General features: G+C 36.4%; 2 protein-coding genes across 3 annotated transcripts; one reads left to right on the top strand and one right to left on the bottom strand.

Annotated features, from left to right (window-relative positions):
- Positions 1–2937: 2937 nt before the first annotated feature.
- On the top strand, positions 2938–5003 carry LOC107558777 (high mobility group protein B2-like). Its single transcript, XM_016242455.1, has 5 exons — positions 2938–3021; positions 3733–3891; positions 4071–4219; positions 4314–4488; positions 4566–5003. Exons 2-5 carry the CDS (start codon positions 3745–3747, stop codon positions 4722–4724), a joined length of 630 nt encoding a protein of 209 aa, XP_016097941.1. The 5' UTR covers positions 2938–3021; positions 3733–3744; the 3' UTR covers positions 4725–5003.
- Positions 4999–19814, bottom strand: LOC107558776 (N-acetylgalactosaminyltransferase 7). 2 transcript variants are annotated; one of them, XM_016242454.1, is made up of 12 exons: positions 19750–19814; positions 17361–17809; positions 13420–13586; positions 11523–11653; positions 11362–11441; positions 10571–10753; positions 10075–10192; positions 9136–9258; positions 8796–9014; positions 8606–8704; positions 8409–8537; positions 4999–7100 (listed from the first exon to the last, which is right to left on the bottom strand). In XM_016242454.1, exons 1-12 carry the CDS (start codon positions 19780–19782, stop codon positions 6963–6965), a joined length of 1869 nt encoding a protein of 622 aa, XP_016097940.1. In that variant the 5' UTR covers positions 19783–19814; the 3' UTR covers positions 4999–6962. The 2 variants fall into 2 exon arrangements, with proteins under 2 accessions (XP_016097940.1, XP_016097939.1); XM_016242453.1 differs by lacking the exon at positions 19750–19814 and adding an exon at positions 19279–19696.
- Between the last annotated feature and the right edge of the window lie 1360 nt (positions 19815–21174).

Below are 21174 nucleotides of genomic sequence, written 5' to 3'. Positions count from 1 at the left end.
GGGGTTTCTAAACTCGGTCATGGAGGGCCGGTGTCCTGCAGAGTTTAGCTCCAACCCTAATGAAACACACCTGAAGCAGCTAATCAAGCTCTTACTAGGCATACTAGAAACTTCCAGGCCGGTGTGTTGAGGCAAGTTGAAGCTAAACTTTGCAGGACACCAGGACCAAGTTTTGGAGACCCCTGCTTTAAATGGTGCCATTGTGTTAGTGTTTTGCATTTGGCAAATACAATTTAACAATCTAACCCTAACTGTGAAATGTTTAAATAATAATAAAAAACAACAATAAAGTCTTGGTGTTGTGTTTTTACTAATTACAATCCTTAATTTGAATATCTGGGTGCATTTATCTGAAAAGTACTAAAATGTTTAAGACAGAACATGGGGGAAATCAGAATGTCATAGGAATCATATTCTGCCAATATTGGCACAGATGTATAGACATTTCAAGTGTATATATATCTATATATATATATATAAATATATAAAAGACACTGCTACTTGGCTTGCTGTACAGTCAACCAAAACTAACTATCCCTCTTCACATTTTCGATAAGAGTATAGTTTTGGTTTGTATCAGCATGTCTGCTCTTGCCAGATCTTGGAGCACTCTAATAGCACCACACCACAGATACAAACAGTATATGCTTCATGTAGAAATCTAAACTGAAGGGCATGTTACAAAAGAGAGAAAGGGACAATGTTTCACCTGTAGATTTTTCTATACCACGAAATCCATAAGTCTAAAGAATGACACATTTTCAAAGTTAAAACTGCATGAGTCCACAACAAAAAAGGTAAGTCTAACAACAGAGGGACATAGAATAACAAAGACCAGAAACCCAATAGCTTTAGTCGTTGTGCTAGACATTTGGGATAGAAGCACAACCACCAATACTCACTATTATTCTCAAATAAGTTTTTCCTTAGCTAGTCAAAACCTGAAAACATATTCAAGGCATGTTCAAAGTTCTATAAATAAAACAAAGATTATTGGAGTACATTGTTTTCAAGAAAATACCATTTCAGTCTTTCTACAACATAATTTCACATTTAATGCGTTACTTGCCATGCCTTAATTGTCATAATTATTTGTGAAATATACTAGCAACTGACATTTTCAGTGTAGATTGGTCTACTCAGTCCTCTTATTTGACCAGTTCACGCTTGAATCAGCCTTTCAATCATGCCTTTTGTGCTCAGGGTACTTAAAGAGCCATTTGGCTAATTCTCCAGAACTGTTTTACACTTCTATTGTCCTAACCTATTCAAATCTAATGGCAAAAGGTAGAGAGATGTGATTCAGGAGAATGAGAGGTGTTGTTTTAATGCTAAAATATAGGTGGTAACAGTGTCATGCTAATTCATGCTGAAGTCCTCATTTAGTCAACCATCACTGTAACGTCTAAAATATGTACTTTTGTACAAAGATATCAGATGTTCGTGTAATTTTAGTAATATTTATAAAGTTTGTACAAATAGGCGACACCATTTTTTTTTTCATAAAACGTTACCTTTTCTTTGTTAAACACTATCCAACTACTGCCCTTGTTCTTCCTAAACATTTCAGTTCCAGTTGTCCATCCCCCTTGGCCTTTCAGTTGTCTGAACAGAACAGCTGAGGGTGTTTTCCACAATGAATCTTTAGAGCCACACATTGCCTGGAACTGGCTTGAACTGCCCATACAAATTTCAGATTTGTCTAAACAGCTAAACAAACTGCATATATTGTTATGTATTTGTCATCACATTGGCACATTTACATGTATGTGTGTTTGATGATATTATTTAATTTAATTTATGCATTTAGCAGACGCTTTTATCCAAAGCGGCTTACAGTGCATTCAGGCTATAGATTTTTTACCAGTATATATTATATGATATTAACACTGATATGATATATGATATTAACACTGGCACAAATTCGTAGCATTTACTTACAAACTGGTGAGAATAGCAAAAACAGAAGCTAAAATAATATCTATAGGCAATGTTGCTTAATGATTCAACTTTGTTCATATATTAAGAATTAGAAGGAAATGATTGTTTGTTATATCAGTTGTACGTATGTTTTCGTGAACTATACAATGCATTATCTTCCATTATACGGTTTTAATACTTTCTAATAGTCAATGGTACTCAACAACAAACATAACAAAAACGCCCTTTCCCTCACAAAAGGTCAAAGTATCACGTGATCACAACGCAACAATAACGTCACCAAATGCGTGTATATTACAGGGCAGCAATATTGGCAAACACGTAGAAAAAATATTATGCAATATAGGATGTATTCTCGGTTGAAAATGGAGTTGCGTAAAAAATATTTTTTTATTTAAGCAGTAAATTATAGTAACATTAAGAACACTTAAGAAATGAGAAACTACAAAAACCACGTAACGTTTAAGTACAGCAGAAGGCATATAACAACGTGGGTATAAAGTAATGGGAAAAATAGCAATGAAATGGTTTTAACAACACGGAGGTGCGAACTGCAGGAGCACCAGCCTCGAGACCCAAGGCGTCTTCAAACTCGCATCAACAGTTAGCTTTTGTCCGTATGGCGCGCCATTGTTCATACCACTTAAAACTTCAAAACAAAACCTGAATGTGATTTTGTTTGGCATGGAAACAACCCTCAAACACTTTCTCTCTGCGTGTGCAATGTATTCATATTTGCTATAAAGTCCTTTCAAAATAAGAATAAAACTGAGGCGCGTTTTCCTGATTCAAAGACTTACCGCTCATTATTTTAAATCCCCAGTTCAACCAATAGCTGACGAGATCAGAGGCGTCGTCATCTGGATCTAATTTTCACGAGGAAACTTGACAGCGGTCCCCGACAGCCAATAGGAATTCAATATCACGCCTAGAACGTTGCCGATTCAAATTTGAACGTATCCCAACCAATCAGACGAGAGCTCAGAGGGTGGAGTCTATGGGCATTTAATCAAGTTTGTGCGCCCTGCAGTTTACCAGAAGAATACGTACGTTCTGTCGAGCAGTTGAGGCTGATTATAGGTAAGCATGTCTTAATTTCTCAGATAGATGTTTTAAGATGTTTTTTTGTTTGTTTATATGGAGCTTGTATCGAGCATGTCTAAGAAAGACGATGTTATATGGTCGTGTTTTTAATCTCTTTTGTACGAATTAAGAATTTTATATGAAACCTAAAACTTAACTATTGCAGTTTAAATTAAGTGTTATGAAAAATTATGCTAGCGTCTTAGTTGTAGCTCTGTTGGTTTTGTGAACACGTAGATTTGCGAGGATTTTGCCAGCTTAGTGGTCTTGTAAAGTTAAGAGCGTAAGCAGCCATGACTGGCTAGGAGTTTGAGGTCGTAATGGAGCGCAGCGCCCGCGCACTGAGCCTGAGGCAGCTAAAAGTCCTCTAAAGTAGTATGCCTCGCTAATTTGGTGGGTTTTAGCTTTTTAACGCGTAGAACCTGAAACCATTTGCTTTCGACTGACATTCTAGCGCATATTTCCTGCAGTTTAGGCGGGAAAACAAAATGGAGGGGCGCTTATTGTTCTAGTTGAGTGATCTGGTGGAAACGAAACAGGAACTTGATCGGATTAACTAACGTTAGCGTTAGTGAGCGATCATTTCTCCGTTGCTTTACCAGCGTACAAAGCAAGACTGACAGGGTTTTTACTGAAAATACATGTTGCCGCGTTATGAGTCTTTTTCTAACAGTTTGGGGGATTTTTTTTTTCTTTATCCCTTTTTAGCGTATCACAGCCATGGGTAAAGATCCTAACAAGCCCAGGGGAAAGACGTCCTCTTACGCGTTCTTTGTGCAAACCTGCCGGGAGGAACATAAGAAGAAAAGCCCAGGGACTAAGGTGGACTTTGCGGAGTTCTCCAAGAAGTGCTCTGAAAGATGGAAGGTGAGTTGAACAGAAAGGCTGCAATGTTTTTCCGGGGGGGGGGGTTGTTGTTAAGGAGGGGGTGGGGCAGAATTACACTATGCATCTGTTACTCAAGGGACTGAGGCAAATGTAGGGCGGGCGGATAAAGAGCCACACGCTGCGCCTGGCAGAACCTAATCATAGTCGTGTTTTTTCAGACCGTGTCCTCAAAGGAGAAGGTCAAGTTTGAGGAAATGGCCAAAACCGACAAGGTCCGCTATGACCGGGAGATGAAAAACTACATGCCTCCTAAAGGTGCAAAGGGAGGGAAAAAGCAGAAGGATCCAAATGCTCCTAAGAGACCACCGTGAGTAGTGCACAAGTAGACCCATGAGATTTCTGCTGTTTTGACTTGAGTAACTTTAAAAAAATAATAATAATAATTCTATCTATACCATCAGATCTGCTTTCTTCGTCTTCTGCTCTGACCATCGCCCAAAAGTGAAGAACGACAACCCTGGCATCTCTATTGGTGATATTGCAAAGAAGCTTGGGGTGATGTGGTCCAAGCTTTCACCAAAGGAAAAGGCTCCATATGAGCAGAAGGCCATGAAGCTCAAGGAGAAATATGAAAAGGTAAAGCGTGGCCCAATTTCAGGTACTTCCAATAACAATTTGCGGTTTTGCTCATATTAACACAAATTTCCAACCAGGATGTTGCTGCATATCGCGCCAAAGCAGATGGTGGCAAGAAGGGTGGACCTGGCCGGCCAGTAGGAAAGAAGGCAGAAGTGGACGATGACGATGATGAGGATGAGGAGGATGTTGAAGAAGAGGATGAGGATGATGATGATGACGACGATGACGATTAAACTCAGGGAAAACTTGAGCCGAGTTGTTTGCAAAACAATGTGAATGCATTTTTTAGCATTTTTTTTTTTTTCAATACATGTACAGAAATGTGTATAAATGAATACATATTGAGGTCATGTGCTGTTTTGTAAATTTAACTGGGATTTTTTTTTTTTTTTTTTTTAAGCACTGCTTTTTGTCTTGATAGCTGTGGTTGCTTTGGTTTCCCTGTTATTATTTCTACTGCCATTTTAAGACAAATAAGGAACAGTTTGAATTTGTGTAGTGTCTCAGTTTTTTTTAAATGAGCTTTGAAGATGTGTAGACTGAATTTCTTTTCTTATTAAATTTTGTATATTATGACCAATTCCCCTTTTCACTGTGTGCAATTTTGACTTATTAAAGAATTTTGCAGAATTTCAGCTAGTGCTGATTGAGTAACTGACATTATTGAAATACAAAAGCTATTAATGGGCTAGGCTGACTATGACACTTGGCTTTTAAAATAAAAACCTTTTAGTTCACGTTCCTCTTTAGCTGTTTTATAACAAAGCTGTTCTGTATGTATGCCTAGTTTTACAAGCAGAGGTTTGTGCTTCTAATACACTTAACTTGCTATTTTTTCAGTTAGGCTTAGTTTCTCGTGATTGGGTGTAACCGTCATCTTAAACTTGTTTATTTTTGGACCATATTTTGTCACTTGGTTGACTCATCGACGGAAATGCTGATCTCCAGTGGATGACTTGATCTGGAAAATAAGTGGCATAAATGCACATGCAACCTCCTTTGTAACCAGTTATGCTAAAGTACATGCATGATTTATGTTCGGCTGAGATGTCCTTTAGCTTGGTCATGTGATAAGTGGTCCTATATATATAGGTTGGGTATGTTCTATGCAGTAAGATGTACTATATATCATATGACGTGCTCACCTGTATCACTAAGACTGCTGCACAGCTGCTTCTCCACAAGCTTAGTCTACTGCCTTGAACAACCTCACCAGCACACAAACAGTTGTAATTATTCAAATGCTTGGGATCATTTCTGCTTTAGTAGGCACTTTCCAAGAATAGAGTCCAAAATAGTATGACATTTTTTCATCAATAACGGGAGGTGGTTCTTTATTTCAGGAACTCCGAAAACAAAATGTTGACCAATTAATTCTAACCGGTTTGGCTTCTTAATTTTAGCTTTGCAACTCGTTTGGATACAATTTGGAACAACTAGTCAAGAAACAACATCATGGCTTCTGCATCAGCATTAAACTATTAAAGTGACCTACTTTTCATGGTTCGGTATTATATTAGATATTTTATCTAACACAATTTTTCCTACAGGAAAGATGTGATTTATGCCTAAAGGATACTAAGGGGTACCCTATTTGTGGAAAGTTCTAACTTAATCCTCATGATCATCGAAATGGTTGAATTATCATTTAACCTGCTAAAAACAGCACTTTAATACAGCAGACTGGTAAAAATGTTCCATTTATTTTCTTGAGAAAACAGCCATTATAACTTAGATATTTACACCTTCATTGGGAAGCCCACCATATCTCAAAATGTTAATTTAGAAATAATCATATTTACATTGTACAAAAATGTACACATTGCAATCATTCTTGCCCTTGAAACATACATTTGCTCCAATTGCTCGAAATGATTTTTGGCCATGAATAGTATTATAATCAATCGCTGATTTTCACATAAAAGTAAACATCTATTCCCCCAACCAAGCAAACATTTATGCAGTAGATAAAAATAAATGTATCATATTTTTTTCATTGTTGACCCTATGTCCCCATTTCCCTTTTTTCCTCCATTCCCATTCTTTACCCATAGTATATGGCAAAAAAATGTGCCAAAGACGAAAATAGTTCAAGTGGCAGGTTGTCATCTCAAACATGATGAAGGTCCAGTGTTAAAAAAAAGATATGAATCCCAGTACTTGACGGACAACCTGTTTTTTTATAATGGAGCAGCAACAAAAGTGGTATTAGATAATTCATCTCAGCACACATTGTGTGAAAAACATTCTGTTAGGTAGACCTCCCCCGATCCACAGATTCCAAAGAAAAACCCATGCGATGGGCACTGGGGATGAACCGATGTAAACATTGATCATATACTTTTTTTCCCCTCCATTGAAGACAGAGTTCAGAGTTATTCGGGTTATGACTAAAACTAGTCACATGTATACTGGTAAAACCTGTTGCTGTAGTCAAGTGTTTATCCTTGAAGCACATTTGAGCATGGCTCTCACACTGCCACAATGTTGTTCATCTCCCACTTCTGTGAGCTCTTACTGTTGTCACAGTCAGCTATATAAACTTTGTGCAAGACATCAGAGCGATCCAAGCATTTCCCTGTAGGTATATGTGTGAATCGATGTAGATCCTATGAGAAATCGGAAGCATTGGAAAAGTTCACTGAAGAATCGATACAGCAAGGTACAGAGTAAAGTTTGCCAACACTTTACAATGAAGTTCTTAAATTAGGCATCATAAACTAACAGAAAACTATACTTACAGTATTTATTACTAATACTGTATTAATTTTGCTTACATTTATAGACTATTGTTCATTGTTTTTTCATGTTGGTTAACAATTTGTTAACTAAAGGATATTATGTTTTTACATTTTACTATTGTCCAAAGGTTTGGGGTCAATAAAAATTTGTTTTTTTTAAGAAAATAATACTTTTATTCATTAAAGGTAACTTTATGTAAAAAAAGGTTAAAGGTAAGACTATGTAACTTTTTTTTGTTATAAAGTACAAAATGTATATAATGAGTAAGTAAATCATGATTCCATCTTCCATACCGTGTTTCTGTCTTATCCTGAATCACTACACTTACGGTATGCCTAAAATATAATATTATGACGACTTTAGACCTGTCAGGACGACAACCGCTGCAGAGTAGCCCAGTACCTGCATGACTTCTCATAACCATAAACAGAGAAGTAGCTCCATCTACAATGTTCTTCAACGAGATGCATGCAGTTTTGTTTATTATTAACCACTAGAGTGCTAAAAGTTACACAGTGTGCCTTTAAGCACACACAGTAAAGACTTTTACATTGTTACCAAAAATATTCTATTTCAAATAAATGCCTTTCTTCTTAACTTTCTATTCACCAAATTTTATATATTTTTTTAAACACAGTATCATGGTTTTCAGGCAAATATGAAGTAGCACAACTGTTTTCAATGTTGATAATAATAAGACATGTTTCATGAGCAGCATATTAGAATGATTTCTGAACGATCATGTGACACTGAAGACTGAAGCAAAGGTTGCTGAAAATTCCACTTTGCCATCACAGGAGTAAATTACATTTTAAAATATATTCAAAAAGAAAACATTTTAATTTATAGTAATATTTCACAATATTGCTGTTTTTACTGTATTTTTCATTAAATAAATATAGCCTTGGAGAGCATAAGAGACTCCTTTCAAAAACATTAAATAAAATCTTAGATGCCAAACTCCTGAACTATTAATATATATATTCCAAGTATATTAACTTAGAATTTGACCGATACTAATACACGTTTAACCATCTTTAACCAGCACTAGCTATTACATAACCTAGAGTTAGACTACTGAAACTTATTGTAAAGTGTCACCTTTGCTATAAAAAATTTAGTTTTATTGATTAGGCACCAAGGCCAAAAGAGGCTCGATACATCCTGTGACATACCTTAAAGTATTTCCACTCTGTGTGCTCGTTTAAGTTGCAGTGTGTTATGATGACAGCAGATCCGTCTCCTCCCTTTGTCAGGCACTGGTCGTACTGCATGAGCTGGTTTGCTTCATTAATTCTAAAGAGCTGGAGAAAAGCATGCGCTATAAAAACTGTGAAAAGCAAAGTACTGCTACTAAATCATTGTCCTTTACCTGATTCCCACCCATTCTATGACAAGGCCCAATTTCGACATTGCCACCATTGGTGTGGCCCATGCTGTCGATGCAGTAGCTGGTCTCATACCCACGAATCTATTGAAAGAAAATGACTGAATGATGACAAATGCCAATATCTTTAAACCAGTTTCAACTGTGTTTTTCTTTCTATTGATTATATATGCACCTCTCCCCATTCCACATTCTTTGGAGGCAGTGGGTAATGTAGAGGGATGTCATAGGCAATCTCTTCCATGAACCACTTGAAGCTCTTGCAGCGATGTTCCTCTCTGAACTTCTTCAAGCTGCTGATGTCTCCGTAGGCCAGCGTCAGAGTCTCAGGCCGACTGGCGTAGAAATAGTCTTTATACTCATCCCACCACACCTCCACCACCCGCACATAGTTCTACACGTAGCCAAAAAGAAGAGTGAAGGTTACAGACTGGATTTAGTGTAAAGTATAAGTGTGACCCAGCTTTTTTTCAGATTCATAAAAATGTGATAGAAAAAAAAAGAGCTGAACTGACCTTAAGTGTGGGGGATGAGCCTACATGAGCAGGAGGTGGGTTTCCCTGCCAGCCCTGCAGACGGTAGATGTGCCCCACCCGTGAACATGGCACGAACAGAAGCTGCCCACCACACTGCCATATCTACACGGGACATACACACATGGCAGGGATTCAGAAAGTGTTCACGCACAAATAAACTGCCGAATTTGGATAAATATGTTGCTCTGTGCAATTAATATAGAAATATTGCCCTGAACAAATTCATTTTGTGATCATTTGTTTATTTAGGTTTTAACGCAACATCAGCAACAATGGCTATATTTATGGCAACATTAACCATTTATCTTGTGATAAAGACTGTAGATTACTTAAATCAATATAAGGGCATGAAGTGTTGATTTGAGTAAAAATTATTGTATTATCCTACTAGAGTCAACTGGTAAGACTGAACACATGCAGAGCCATGTAAGAAAAATGTTGCGCAGTCAAGTGTTGCCCTGGAAAAAGATCATTATAACCGTGCAAACACAGAATTACCTTGTATGCAAACTTTGGTGAAAGACAAAAAATCTAGTAATCTAGTCAATTTTCAGCTGAGAGACCACAACCAATTTAAAGTAAAGTAAAAACCAATTTAAAGTAAAGTAAAAACCAATTTAAAGTAAAGTAAAAACCAATTTAAAGTAAAGTAAAAACCAATTTAAAGTAAAGTAAAAACCAATTTAAAGTAAAGTAAAAACCAATTTAAAGTAAAGTAAAAACCAATTTAAAGTAAAGTAAAAACCAATTTAAAGTAAAGTAAAAACCAATTTAAAGTAAAGTAAAAACCAATTTAAAGTAAAGTAAAAACCAATTTAAAGTAAAGTAAAAACCAATTTAAAGTAAAGTAAAAACCAATTTAAAGTAAAGTAAAAACCAATTTAAAGTAAAGTAAAAACCAATTTAAAGTAAAAATACCTTGTAGGAGATCTCAAAGTTTTCTCCTCCCCAGATCTGAAGGCCTGGATCATAGAGGCCCAGCTCGAAGAAGAACTCTCTCTCTATTGCAAAGAGTCCTCCAGCCATCGCAGGAGACCTGACACACATATTTTCCTGTCAGGAATGTCTCCACCTTACATTTCACACACATACAGTACAGTATTTTACAACATTAAGCGACCAGGCTTTGTTCAGACTGGCAGTAAAAAACTGAAATGCATTTCGATTTTTTTTTTTTTTTTTTTTTGGAAAACAGGTTTTTGCCATTAATAGAGTCTATAAGAGGCACTGTGCACACCGTTCTGAACATGGCCACAGAGGATGGAGGAGAGGCAAGGGGGAGGTCCATGCATGCAAACATGGACATACATACATACACACACACACACACACACACACAAGGGGATGGGGAGACAAAACAAGAGAGAGACAGAATGGTTTTAATGATCATGCTTATTGGAGGGTGGAAGTTTACCGATAAGGCTCTGTTTTATGCTTTCTCTTAGCCTTCTCCCTGCTGCTGAGAGGGACCCTTTTCCACAGGAGGCTCCAGTCCCAGGCGCCTCGCGCCAGACCGTCCTCATCCCCACCCTGCTGTGGCTCTATGGTATAATCATTGCCGTCTACGTAATCTATCAACGGTACTGTGCAGACCGTTCTGCAACATTAACACAACATACATTTAGGATAAGATTTAAAAAAGAAAATAAAAAATAACTGGGTAGTACATTAGAAAGAAAATTAAAAAAAATAAATTATATTTTATATGAATATTTGAATAACCTGTCCAAAAAACTAGTCATATGGTCCAATCAACATGCACAAACATAAAACACGATTATTTCATAGAGGAGACCCCTGCAGACACTCTTAAAAGTCTCTTAAAATATCGAATTGGACCTTTTTATGACAATAAAAGTGTTCAGATTGTATGTAATGTTGTGTGGTGCAACTCCACAAAAATGTAATGATATTTATATTAAAAAACTTGTTAACAATTTTTTTTGTGCACACTCACCTGTATTCAAGGTGCAAGGAAAATATTACAATTAATTTTTTTGTTACATCACATGACCTTTTTGGAGTCATTAAGTTGAAACCTCTCACTTAAATTTTTTTTTTATAAAATTGAATGTATGTATTTAATGTTGTACATAAATATGAAATCAACATGAATAGGAAAGAACACTTCTATAGCCCAGCATTTGCATTTTAAACTAAGTCTCTTTCAGCGGGCACAAAATCATCCTAGAGCTTAAATCATACCGGTCTTTTGAAATGGGGGCCACCAGTGGGGCGTACCAGTTCACCCCAACTTCACAATGAGCATCCAGGTAGATCAGCACCTGAGGACAGAAGCACAGTGTGACAAACAAATCACATTTATGTAGACCCATTTAAAATTATGCTGATTATTGGGCCCAAACCTGTCCCAGAGTGGCTTTACGGGCTCCTATGCTCCTGGCCTGGATCAGACCCTCTCTCTTTTCATTGCGGAACAGTTTGACCAACCCATTCCACTGTTTTATGTACTCCTCCAGCCTCTCTTTAAGATGAACTAACGAGAGAACACAAACAAACAACTTATATATATAAGTTGTGTACCTCATAAGCACCATGGCAATATGCCATAAGCAATATAACGTGTAGAGTCAAAATTTCCAGCTTTCTGACTGCACATCTTAATTATAGCTTGCTACTCAGTTGTAAAAGGAAGTTATTGGCATATTGCTCACACCTACATCATTACTATAGCAACCAGCGTAGATATACCATACATTAATTATACCACAACAAGTGGATCCATTCTGACCACTTGCAAAAAAGTGCAGACAGTCAGAAACAAATCGAAACTGTGTGCGGCCTGAACAAAGTTTTACTGACTTTTATTACTAAATGCATGAAACATTCTGAGCCTATACGCCCTTTATTGATTCTTATCGGCCAAGTCGCAGCACTGCATTCATTCATAGTTCCCCTGTGAGCGATCTCTTAAAGAGTAATGATCTCCATTCAGTTACAGTCTGCTTGCCTCATATTAATGAACAAGCGCTCAGCATTAGTCTTCAGGCAGACCGCCTACAGGTTGTGGCAACGTTATATCTCTTTCACTTAGGAGTGCAGAGTAGACTCTCTAGAGAAGGGGTATCAAAACTAAAACCATGCTTCACTTTCTTAAACCTGAAAAACCAGTAACTGCTGAAAGACAGTGACAATCCAAAATAGCCAGAACATGTAAATCAGTATTTAGAGAACTGACGGTCATCAAAAAGCCAAATAAAAATGCTGTATTCATATTTTAGAGAATGATCTCAAATAGGGACAGACATTAAGCTTTTCCAGTTATTTTGAAGTACTACAGTTTCTCAACATTAAAATTAGGAATGTTTTTGATTTTATTGTGAAGAATTCATCTGTGCATAAGTTTCCTTTAATTTTTTTAACCCTATAATTCTTAATAAAATGTCCAAATTCAATCTTCCAGTGAAACAAGACTGCTCTATGGTGATGTATGCCTGACTTCCCTGAATATTTTGTTTGCTTAAACCACACCCCTTTCTCATAATCGACCCCAAGCTTGTATTCAGTAGATTTGCCTCCATCCAATCAACAAGTTCCTGCCCTACATTTTTTCAATAATCCGTTTCACTCGGATGTACATCTCTACTTATATTTCTTCACAACTTTAATTCAATGAGAATCAGCATCAGAAATGGGCATCACATAATTTAATTTACTTTGTACTTTACAGATTAATTCACACTAAATACAATAAAATTAGAAAACTCTCTAACGCAATGTGTATAACGAAGAAGAAAACAGTTATGAACACTTCACTTAAATGAATTGGGAAACTGTTTTAAATAATTTCTTTGAAATTACCAAATGAACAAGACAACCAATTTACTTTGATTCAGACTTCCTAATGGTTTTTGATAAGGAGGACAGGAAAGAGTGTTTGATTATTGCTTCTTTTTACTCGTCTGTTGCAACACAATAAAATGTGCAAGGGACTTAAAAAACAGCAACACTACTTCCAGTTATTGAAATATCTATACTGATTTGAAAGCAGCTGAGTTACTCTCACACTACACAAGAACGTTAAGTTGTAATGTAGTTAGCTATTCCCCGAGACACTGGCATCAATGCATCTTTCTTTTCCATGTTTTCATTGTAAATATGACTTTGATATTTTTTTTTCTTTTGCACAAAATAATGCCAGTACCTGTGCTGAATTAAAAAATAATAATATGCAAAGCACAGAGTACACACATGTGCTATGTAGAGTATTTAATGAAGAAATTAAAACAATGTTCACACTACCTTTGTTACTGAAGTCATCAATCATGACGATCTCAGCCAGGTATTTCCTTGGGGTTCTTTTGATGACACTGTGCACTGTCCTCATCAGTGTGGACCAGCCCTCATTATGGAAGACAATGACCACGCTGGAGGTGAGGAGGTTTTCATCATAGTGCCAGTATTTACACCTACAGACAAATACACATAGTTATAAAGCACACTATTTTGGAAGCGAATGTTGTTGTGGAGTTGATTTCATGTTGTGCACTTGCACACACTGACTGTATATGCATTAGTGGTAGATTCTTACACATTTGCATCCACCTCCATCCTGTGGAAGTAATTTGTGAGACAGGAAACAGCAACTGTTTCCTCTGAATAAGGGGAGAGCAATGCCCAAACACACTTCCTCATTCTCTACTGAAGCTCGAAGTTAAAGTTTCTTCATCCAGTTTCATTCACTTTCAGTAGATAAGTGATAGTTGTGTGTAGGGCCAGAATGAATAGCACAAACTCAAATCTTATTAAACAAAAACAAATGAAATAAAAAATGTTAGGTTCTTATAGTAGAAATATAGAGGTAGTTGAAAAAAACGATACAATGATAGGCCTACTTGACAAAAAAAAAGCATAATAATAAAAACAATTTTGGCTTTGTTTGTAGGCTCCTAGTGAGTTATTTGCACTAGGGTTTAGTTTATGTACAAATCCCTTATATGGTGCAAACATCAGTTTTAAAGTAAACGCTTAAGCAGCTTAGAAAATAGAAAATGTATGCATGAGGAAACTCTTGATGCCTAAAGTAAATAGGACATAGACCTGCCTAAGCCAAGCCTATGCATGTGATATGGGCTAGATTAAACTCATTAACCTATATGGTGTAACAAACACAACATTTCCCTCCAAAAAAACATTAAAAAATAATGATTCCTGTCTGCAACATACTGGCAGAGCAAAACTTTTTTCTTATGGCAGTTTAGCTTCTTTTAGCATCAGAGTTAAGCCCCATGTAACACAAGTCATAAGGCCTAACTTGTCTTACATGGCACAGTAAAGCCACTCAACTGGAAGAGCAACTCACGCCCATGACTTTCAGTCTCACTGGAGATTGGGGTTGCTGCACTACTCATAAACAAGCTGTCACCATCTTAGTGCTAATGCTAACTGTTCTTTGAAACTACAGTGACGGATGCTATTTACTTACTTGTTTTAGCTAAATTTAGCACAGAATGTTCGGTCGTGATGTCAATTTGAAGGCCAACTCAGAGGGCTAATTCATCATGTGTTCACTAGAGAATTTCTATTGGGTTATTTGAATACCAGTTTTTGATTTGTGTGTAAAATATGGTCTTGAAGAAATTACTTGAAGAGACTTTCATGTTTTGCTCTGGAAAATAAATCTCACATACTTCAAATGTGAATTTTAATAACTTAAGTTGCTAAGAAGTTACCATAAGCAGAACTACAAATGTTGTCAGAATCACCCACATCCTTGAGGTGGTTTCAGTCTTCATTTTGCAAGCTGGCTTTGAAATTCAAAACAAAGGTTAGAGTTAGGATCTCTTAAGTAATGTTAACCACTGACCTTATTTTCCTCAAATCAAAAAGCAAATCTCAAATTGACGTCCATTCAAAGGTAGCAGTGTATTCTGACATTTTTTTTACAGGCTAGAATATGTTATATATGATATTGATTATTTGGAGGGCTCTAAATGCATGAAATATATGGATGAATATTTTTCCTTGTCTGTTTCCTTTCATGTCGCAATGAGCGATGTCATTTTCACAAAGGCCGAAGTAATTGCCTCTAAAAAACCCGGATGCGCCAGCAAACAAAGCTATCAGATTTAAAACGACAAAATGATTCACTGTTAACATGCTTCAGCGTGTTGGTCTTATAAGGAAGGCAAGAGTAAATTGTAAACTGAAGCAAAACCTCACTTCAGACAAAACACTGACATCTTCAGACAAAAGTTGGTATCACTGTGTACACTCACCAACAAATCAGTATCTCAAAAGGAAATTCAACCAATACAAATGCCCTAACGTAATCATGTTATGGCCTAAATCATCATAATTAAGTCTGAGAAAGGTAAATCAAACCAAAGAACTCTGTTGCGCTCTAAAAGGTCACGCACCTGATCAGTTTGAACAGGCCATTTACCAGCCAATGATGACAATGCCAATAAAGATCAGTGCAGGATGTTCAGTTCCCAGTAACATTTAGTGCAATACTGCAAGTTCATAAGCTGTTGAACACCTTTACACCCTGCCTGTACCAAAGAACAGCAGGGTCCATTGTTTCAGCCCTGACTTGGATCCAGACACTATCCAAACTTCTCTACTAGAAAAGGGTTTGATTTCCCCAGTAGGAATTGAGTTCTAGCGAGTATGCGTCAAAACATGTAGCAGTGACATTACAACACAGCTGAGTGAATTAATTGAGTTATATTTAGGATTATATAGCTCAAAGGGCACAACATGGTACTAGCAACTCCAGCCATTAGTTCAATTCCCAGGGAAGAGACATACTGATAAAAGTGCATACCTTGAATTAGTATGTACGTATGTATGTATGTATGTTGATAAAAGCATTTTCAAGATTTATATTAATTTAAGAAAGTATGCTGGTCAAGTTCAATACAATTTTCATGAAAGGTATAGTTCACCCAAAAAAGAATATCATGTCATCATTTACACAGCCTCATGTCATTCCAAACCTGCATGGTTGTGTAACATAAAAGAAGATATTTTGAAGAATGCTGGTAACATAACAGTTTTGGTTTACCATTGACTTCCACTGTACAATCAAACACATTTCTCAAAAAAATCTTAATTTCCACAGAAGAACGTAAATCATAGTTTTAGAATGACATGAGTAAATTATGACAGTTTCTTTTTCAGGTGAACTATCCCCACCTTTCAGACTCTCTGCAAAAGGAACAGCACTGACTACAGCACCATAAAACTGCAGTAATGATTAAACTGCTAATGGTAAAACCGCTGCATGTTGTTTTTACTATCAACTCAATGTATAACAAGTGTGAAATGCGAACATTTTATAATTATGCCGCAAATGAAATCCTATTAAGCAACAAGTCTGTGTCTAAACTGGATGCCCTACAGGGGCCAAACGTGAAGCTAGACCTGTTATTAAAGCTTCAGGTCACTTCTGAAGCTGTATGAATTAATAAAGCAGTCTCAGGGAGATAATCCAGCTTTCCAGCTTGAGGGGAGTTAAAGAGAGAGACTGCAGCTTATCATTCAGCTGTGACGTGGCCAAACAACATTTCAGTGGCTGAATTGTGGGCATAATGCCGATCCTATTTAACGTCTCGAACATTAGTAATAGAGTACAGCAACAATATCTTTTCAGTACTAACTGTCCTCTGAGTGTAAAGGGTATAAGATACATCCCTTAATGTACTGCAGCACAGTACACTTTTTCTATCAGAAGGTACTTTGATATTCGCCAAGGTACTTCCATGTCCCATGGTGTTACATCACAAAAATCATGATATTATGATGGTACCATGAGGAAAATGAATAGGTATTTTTTGTAAGTGTGAACTGAAAAAAGGAGAAATGACGTGGCTAAAAAAGGAAGCGATACGTCATCTACTATGCCATTGAAATAGCTTGTTTGAAAAGGTGTGTCCTTATCATTTTCATCTTTCTGCGTGTGATCACAAATATAACTTGGAAAAACCAACATGCCAAACCTGACTGTCTATAGTGTGTGTAGCCTGAGCAAGTAAATAGTTTTTTTAAGTAGAAACTGAAGTCAAACACATGCTAAAACAAGAGAGGATCATTCGTTTAATTTCTCACGAGGCAAAAAGCCTTTAAAAACAATGCGAAAAATGTCCAAAAACAATAATTTACCACCACACCCACATTCTCCTCCTTACACACACCCAAATACATACGCAAATCAGAATGGCCTGCGTCCTCATACTCACTCTTCATGCCGTAAGTCGCCGATGGTTCGATCCAGAGAGATCATGTCGCTGGCTACCATATTAAAGCCGAATTCCTTGATGCTGGCCTGAACAGAATCTTTGTACTCCGGTCCCAGTACGAACTGTTTGCTGCCCTCTCCCGGTCCGCCCTGGACCCCCTGAGGCTCAGGTTCTTTAGACTCAAAGTTGCCCAGAATTCCTTTCTTCAACACAGGTTCATTAAACACATTGGTGTGAGGCTTAAAGGTGATGTATTGCTTCTGGATGACATTCTGCTGGTTCTGGGCTTTGAATGCAGGGTTTGGCTTGTCACCATTTTTCTGGCGGATAGACTCCAGATCGACCTCAACTCCTTCGACGTGGGGCCAAGGTACGACTGGCTTGAACTGGTCAGCCATGTCATTATTGTGAGGATTGGGCTGCAAGAGTTTACCTGCATCTCTTCCTGCCTATGAAAAGAGACAAATATATGAGACAAAGTGGTGGTGTTTGTGTGGTAGTGTTACATAGCTTAGATTTTTATTATACATTAACCCTAAAAACATATATACACACACACACACACACACACACATACATACATATATAAACCTATAACCCTAAAAACCTATATATATATATATATATTTATATATATATAATACGATAAATAGGCTTATATAACCCTATAAACCATATTTAATACAAGAATCTCCTAATTATCAACACAATCAAAACTGCTGTTTTGTAAACAATCTACTACATACATTCTGCCTGCTATACTGTTATGAAAAGCTAAATATCACATTAAATTGTGGCCATATGAACGCAACTGCACCAAATTGCATATTTTTGCTCAGTTTGAGTCTCCAAAGTTAAGGTGTTTTTTTTTAACCCTCCTCAAGTATGAGCTTCATATTCTTACTATATTATGCTATATGAGCCTGATGCATCAAATAGCCTATGAACAAAAAATACAAATGTAAACTTTTTTTAGATGTCGTTTTGTTATGTTGTATAAAGGTTAAATAAACTGCTTTATTTATAAACTATAGATTCTGACTATTATTTCATGTCAGCTTTACAAGGTTAAGAGGCCATATGCAAAGACTGATACAATAAATTTCAAGTAAACATTTACATAAGAACCCATTATGCAAAACACAACCTAAAGCGAAGCGAGTAAACAAAGAAGAGACTCCGTACAAACAATGCATGCTCTGTTCAAAAGCAGTGTTCAAATAAATCTAACGTTAACTTCAATGCCAGAACGACAAGCCAAGGTAAACCAGACAGCTGTTACAGCCATTGACAGAAAGCTGTCAAGTGCCACGTGTCAGTGCGCTCACACTTGCATTTCTATACAATCTCTTGTGAAAGCAGTGAAGTGTGTCGCACTCGTTTCTGTCGAGCTGATAATCGCCCTTTAACTCAGTCTGCAAGCATATCGACCCCCCCCCAATTCAACCTCGAAGACCCCTTTAGTCCATAATCAGTACTGATACTGCAAATCACCTGGAAGGATCACAGGAAATAAACATTTTAATTGAAAACAGCTGCTTTTTATGTGATTTTACATAAATGATACGTGTCTCAAATAGAGAACCAGTAACTACAGTCACGACCTTCCGGGTTGTCGCTGAATTTGACACTTATGAGGATGTAGACAGCGACATTTAGCTCTCAGTGCTAGCAGTTTACAGCCATATCTGCGTGTTTTAGTTCATTTGAATGAAAACACAGGATAAATATAAACGTCTGTGTCTGTTTTCATTCATCGGGCAGTTCTCGCTGCTCATCTCCATGACAACCGCAGCAGTTAGCATGCTAATCATCATGCTAGCCGACCCTGCTGAATACTAACATAGGATGAAATTAACAGCACAACGAAAACACTCAGATTTCAAAATAACTCAAGAACGTTACAGCTGTACTTTACCAGTGCACCAGCAAACGGGCTATCGTCGACTGCCTTCGGTGTCAGGGAAGACCAAAGCAAAACCAGACCCAAAAACGTGCCAATGACCAGTAAACTTCGAAGGATGAATCCAACTTTTAATCTCATTTTGGAAAATCAGTTGACAAATAATAAGAAAGAAAGAAAAAGGGGAGCCAGCACAAATAAATAAACACTCCGCAGCCTGTATGGCCACATCGAGTCCCTCCCTCTCACTCTCGTTTTCTTTCTCTCTCTCCTCTGCTCCCTTATTCATTTAAACTCCAACTGTCCTCTTTATGATTCAGTCACGAAAAGACAGTTCTTAAAAAGGCCAGCAGTTGCGTGCGTGCGTGCGTGCGCCACGCAGCCATGCCATCTAAACACACACATGGATGTGTGAATGAACTCACACGGACATGCAGCGTGATTAATATGAAATAAAAGGCCCTTCGAGATGTGCGGGGCGCTCACGTGTAGTGGAGACATCCACAAGTGTTGCAGCATAGGCGTTTACATGTACAACTATTGCAAAAGTGTTGCCGCTTTGTGCCACGCACACATGACTATTCTTTTGTTCTCGAGACCGACATGAACAAGGGTCGCAGATTAGCGGTTTTGGATGATCTTAAATTCTTGTGTTAACCCTCTGGTATAAGTTACCTCACATAGAGGTCATAGTTTTTTTTTATTAATTAAATTAATGTACTATATTTTGTTTCAATAATTTTTATATATAGTTTTTAAATATTCTGTGTTTTGAGGAGTTTTCGTGGTACTAGACAATATTCAGCTCTAAATTATGCCATTTATATATATAACAAAAAAATATTAGACTCTATATATATAAATGTATGTATTCAATGCTTAAAAAAAACATGCTAAAGTGGAAATTGCTTGAGAAAGAGCAGTTTTCTCTCCTGAAACTGCTTGACAGTTATTGTTACTTATTTTTATGGAAAGCATTGCACCAAACACACAAAGTGAAAAAATTAAGGGGAAAAAAAGGGGAAATTACTTGTAGGCTACACTTTTTACCAGTTTTTCACCTTTCAACTTATTTTTACTTAAATGACAGAAAAGTCAACATTTCTACCTATTTTACCTTATTACAAAAGAACTAATTTTTGTAAAATTGAAAAAATAAAACGTACTTTCACAAATACGGTTTATTCCAAAAACTCAAATATGACTAATGATAGTCATAATAGATATACAGTCAAATATAAATATACGTGCAATAATAAAAGGAAATATATAAACATAAAAATTACTAAAATAACATTATACTTGCTAATAGGTTTTATTAAAAAAAAGCTTAAATCCAGCGTTTATATAATACAAAGGAATATAAAAAGGAATATATAAACAAATTGAAATTACATATAATCTTACTACCACAAATAGTTTATTAAGAACAGAAATATATACATGAAAATTATACACACACACACACACACACACACATAAAAATTATAGATGTCAGATTTGATCTTTGTTTATATAAGACAAATACAAATTTAAACTAACAATACTTACAAATCTGACCTTTATAATAAAATTGTTGTATGTAAATATACATTTAAATACCTAATACTACTACTAATAATATAAACTTACTTCCATAAATATTTTATTCCAAAAGCTCAAATCTGACATTATAATTTTTATAAAGACATATACAAATTTAAATAACTATAATACTATTAATAATACTTACATCATAATAAATCAACTTTCAAATCTGATAAAAGATATAAATATAATACAAATTTAAACCACATAATAATAATAATAACAACAACAACAACCACAAATACAGCTTAATTGTATATAATTTCTTTTGTTTATATAAAACAACTTTAAGAGCTTTCCTTTAAATTTTAATGTACTTGGTTT

This window comes from Sinocyclocheilus grahami, unplaced genomic scaffold, assembly GCF_001515645.1.
Source record: "Sinocyclocheilus grahami isolate Dianchi unplaced genomic scaffold, SAMN03320097.WGS_v1.1 scaffold659.1, whole genome shotgun sequence".
NCBI classification, from domain to species: Eukaryota; Metazoa; Chordata; class Actinopteri; order Cypriniformes; family Cyprinidae; genus Sinocyclocheilus; species Sinocyclocheilus grahami.
This window is presented reverse-complemented; position numbering and strand designations above follow the sequence as displayed.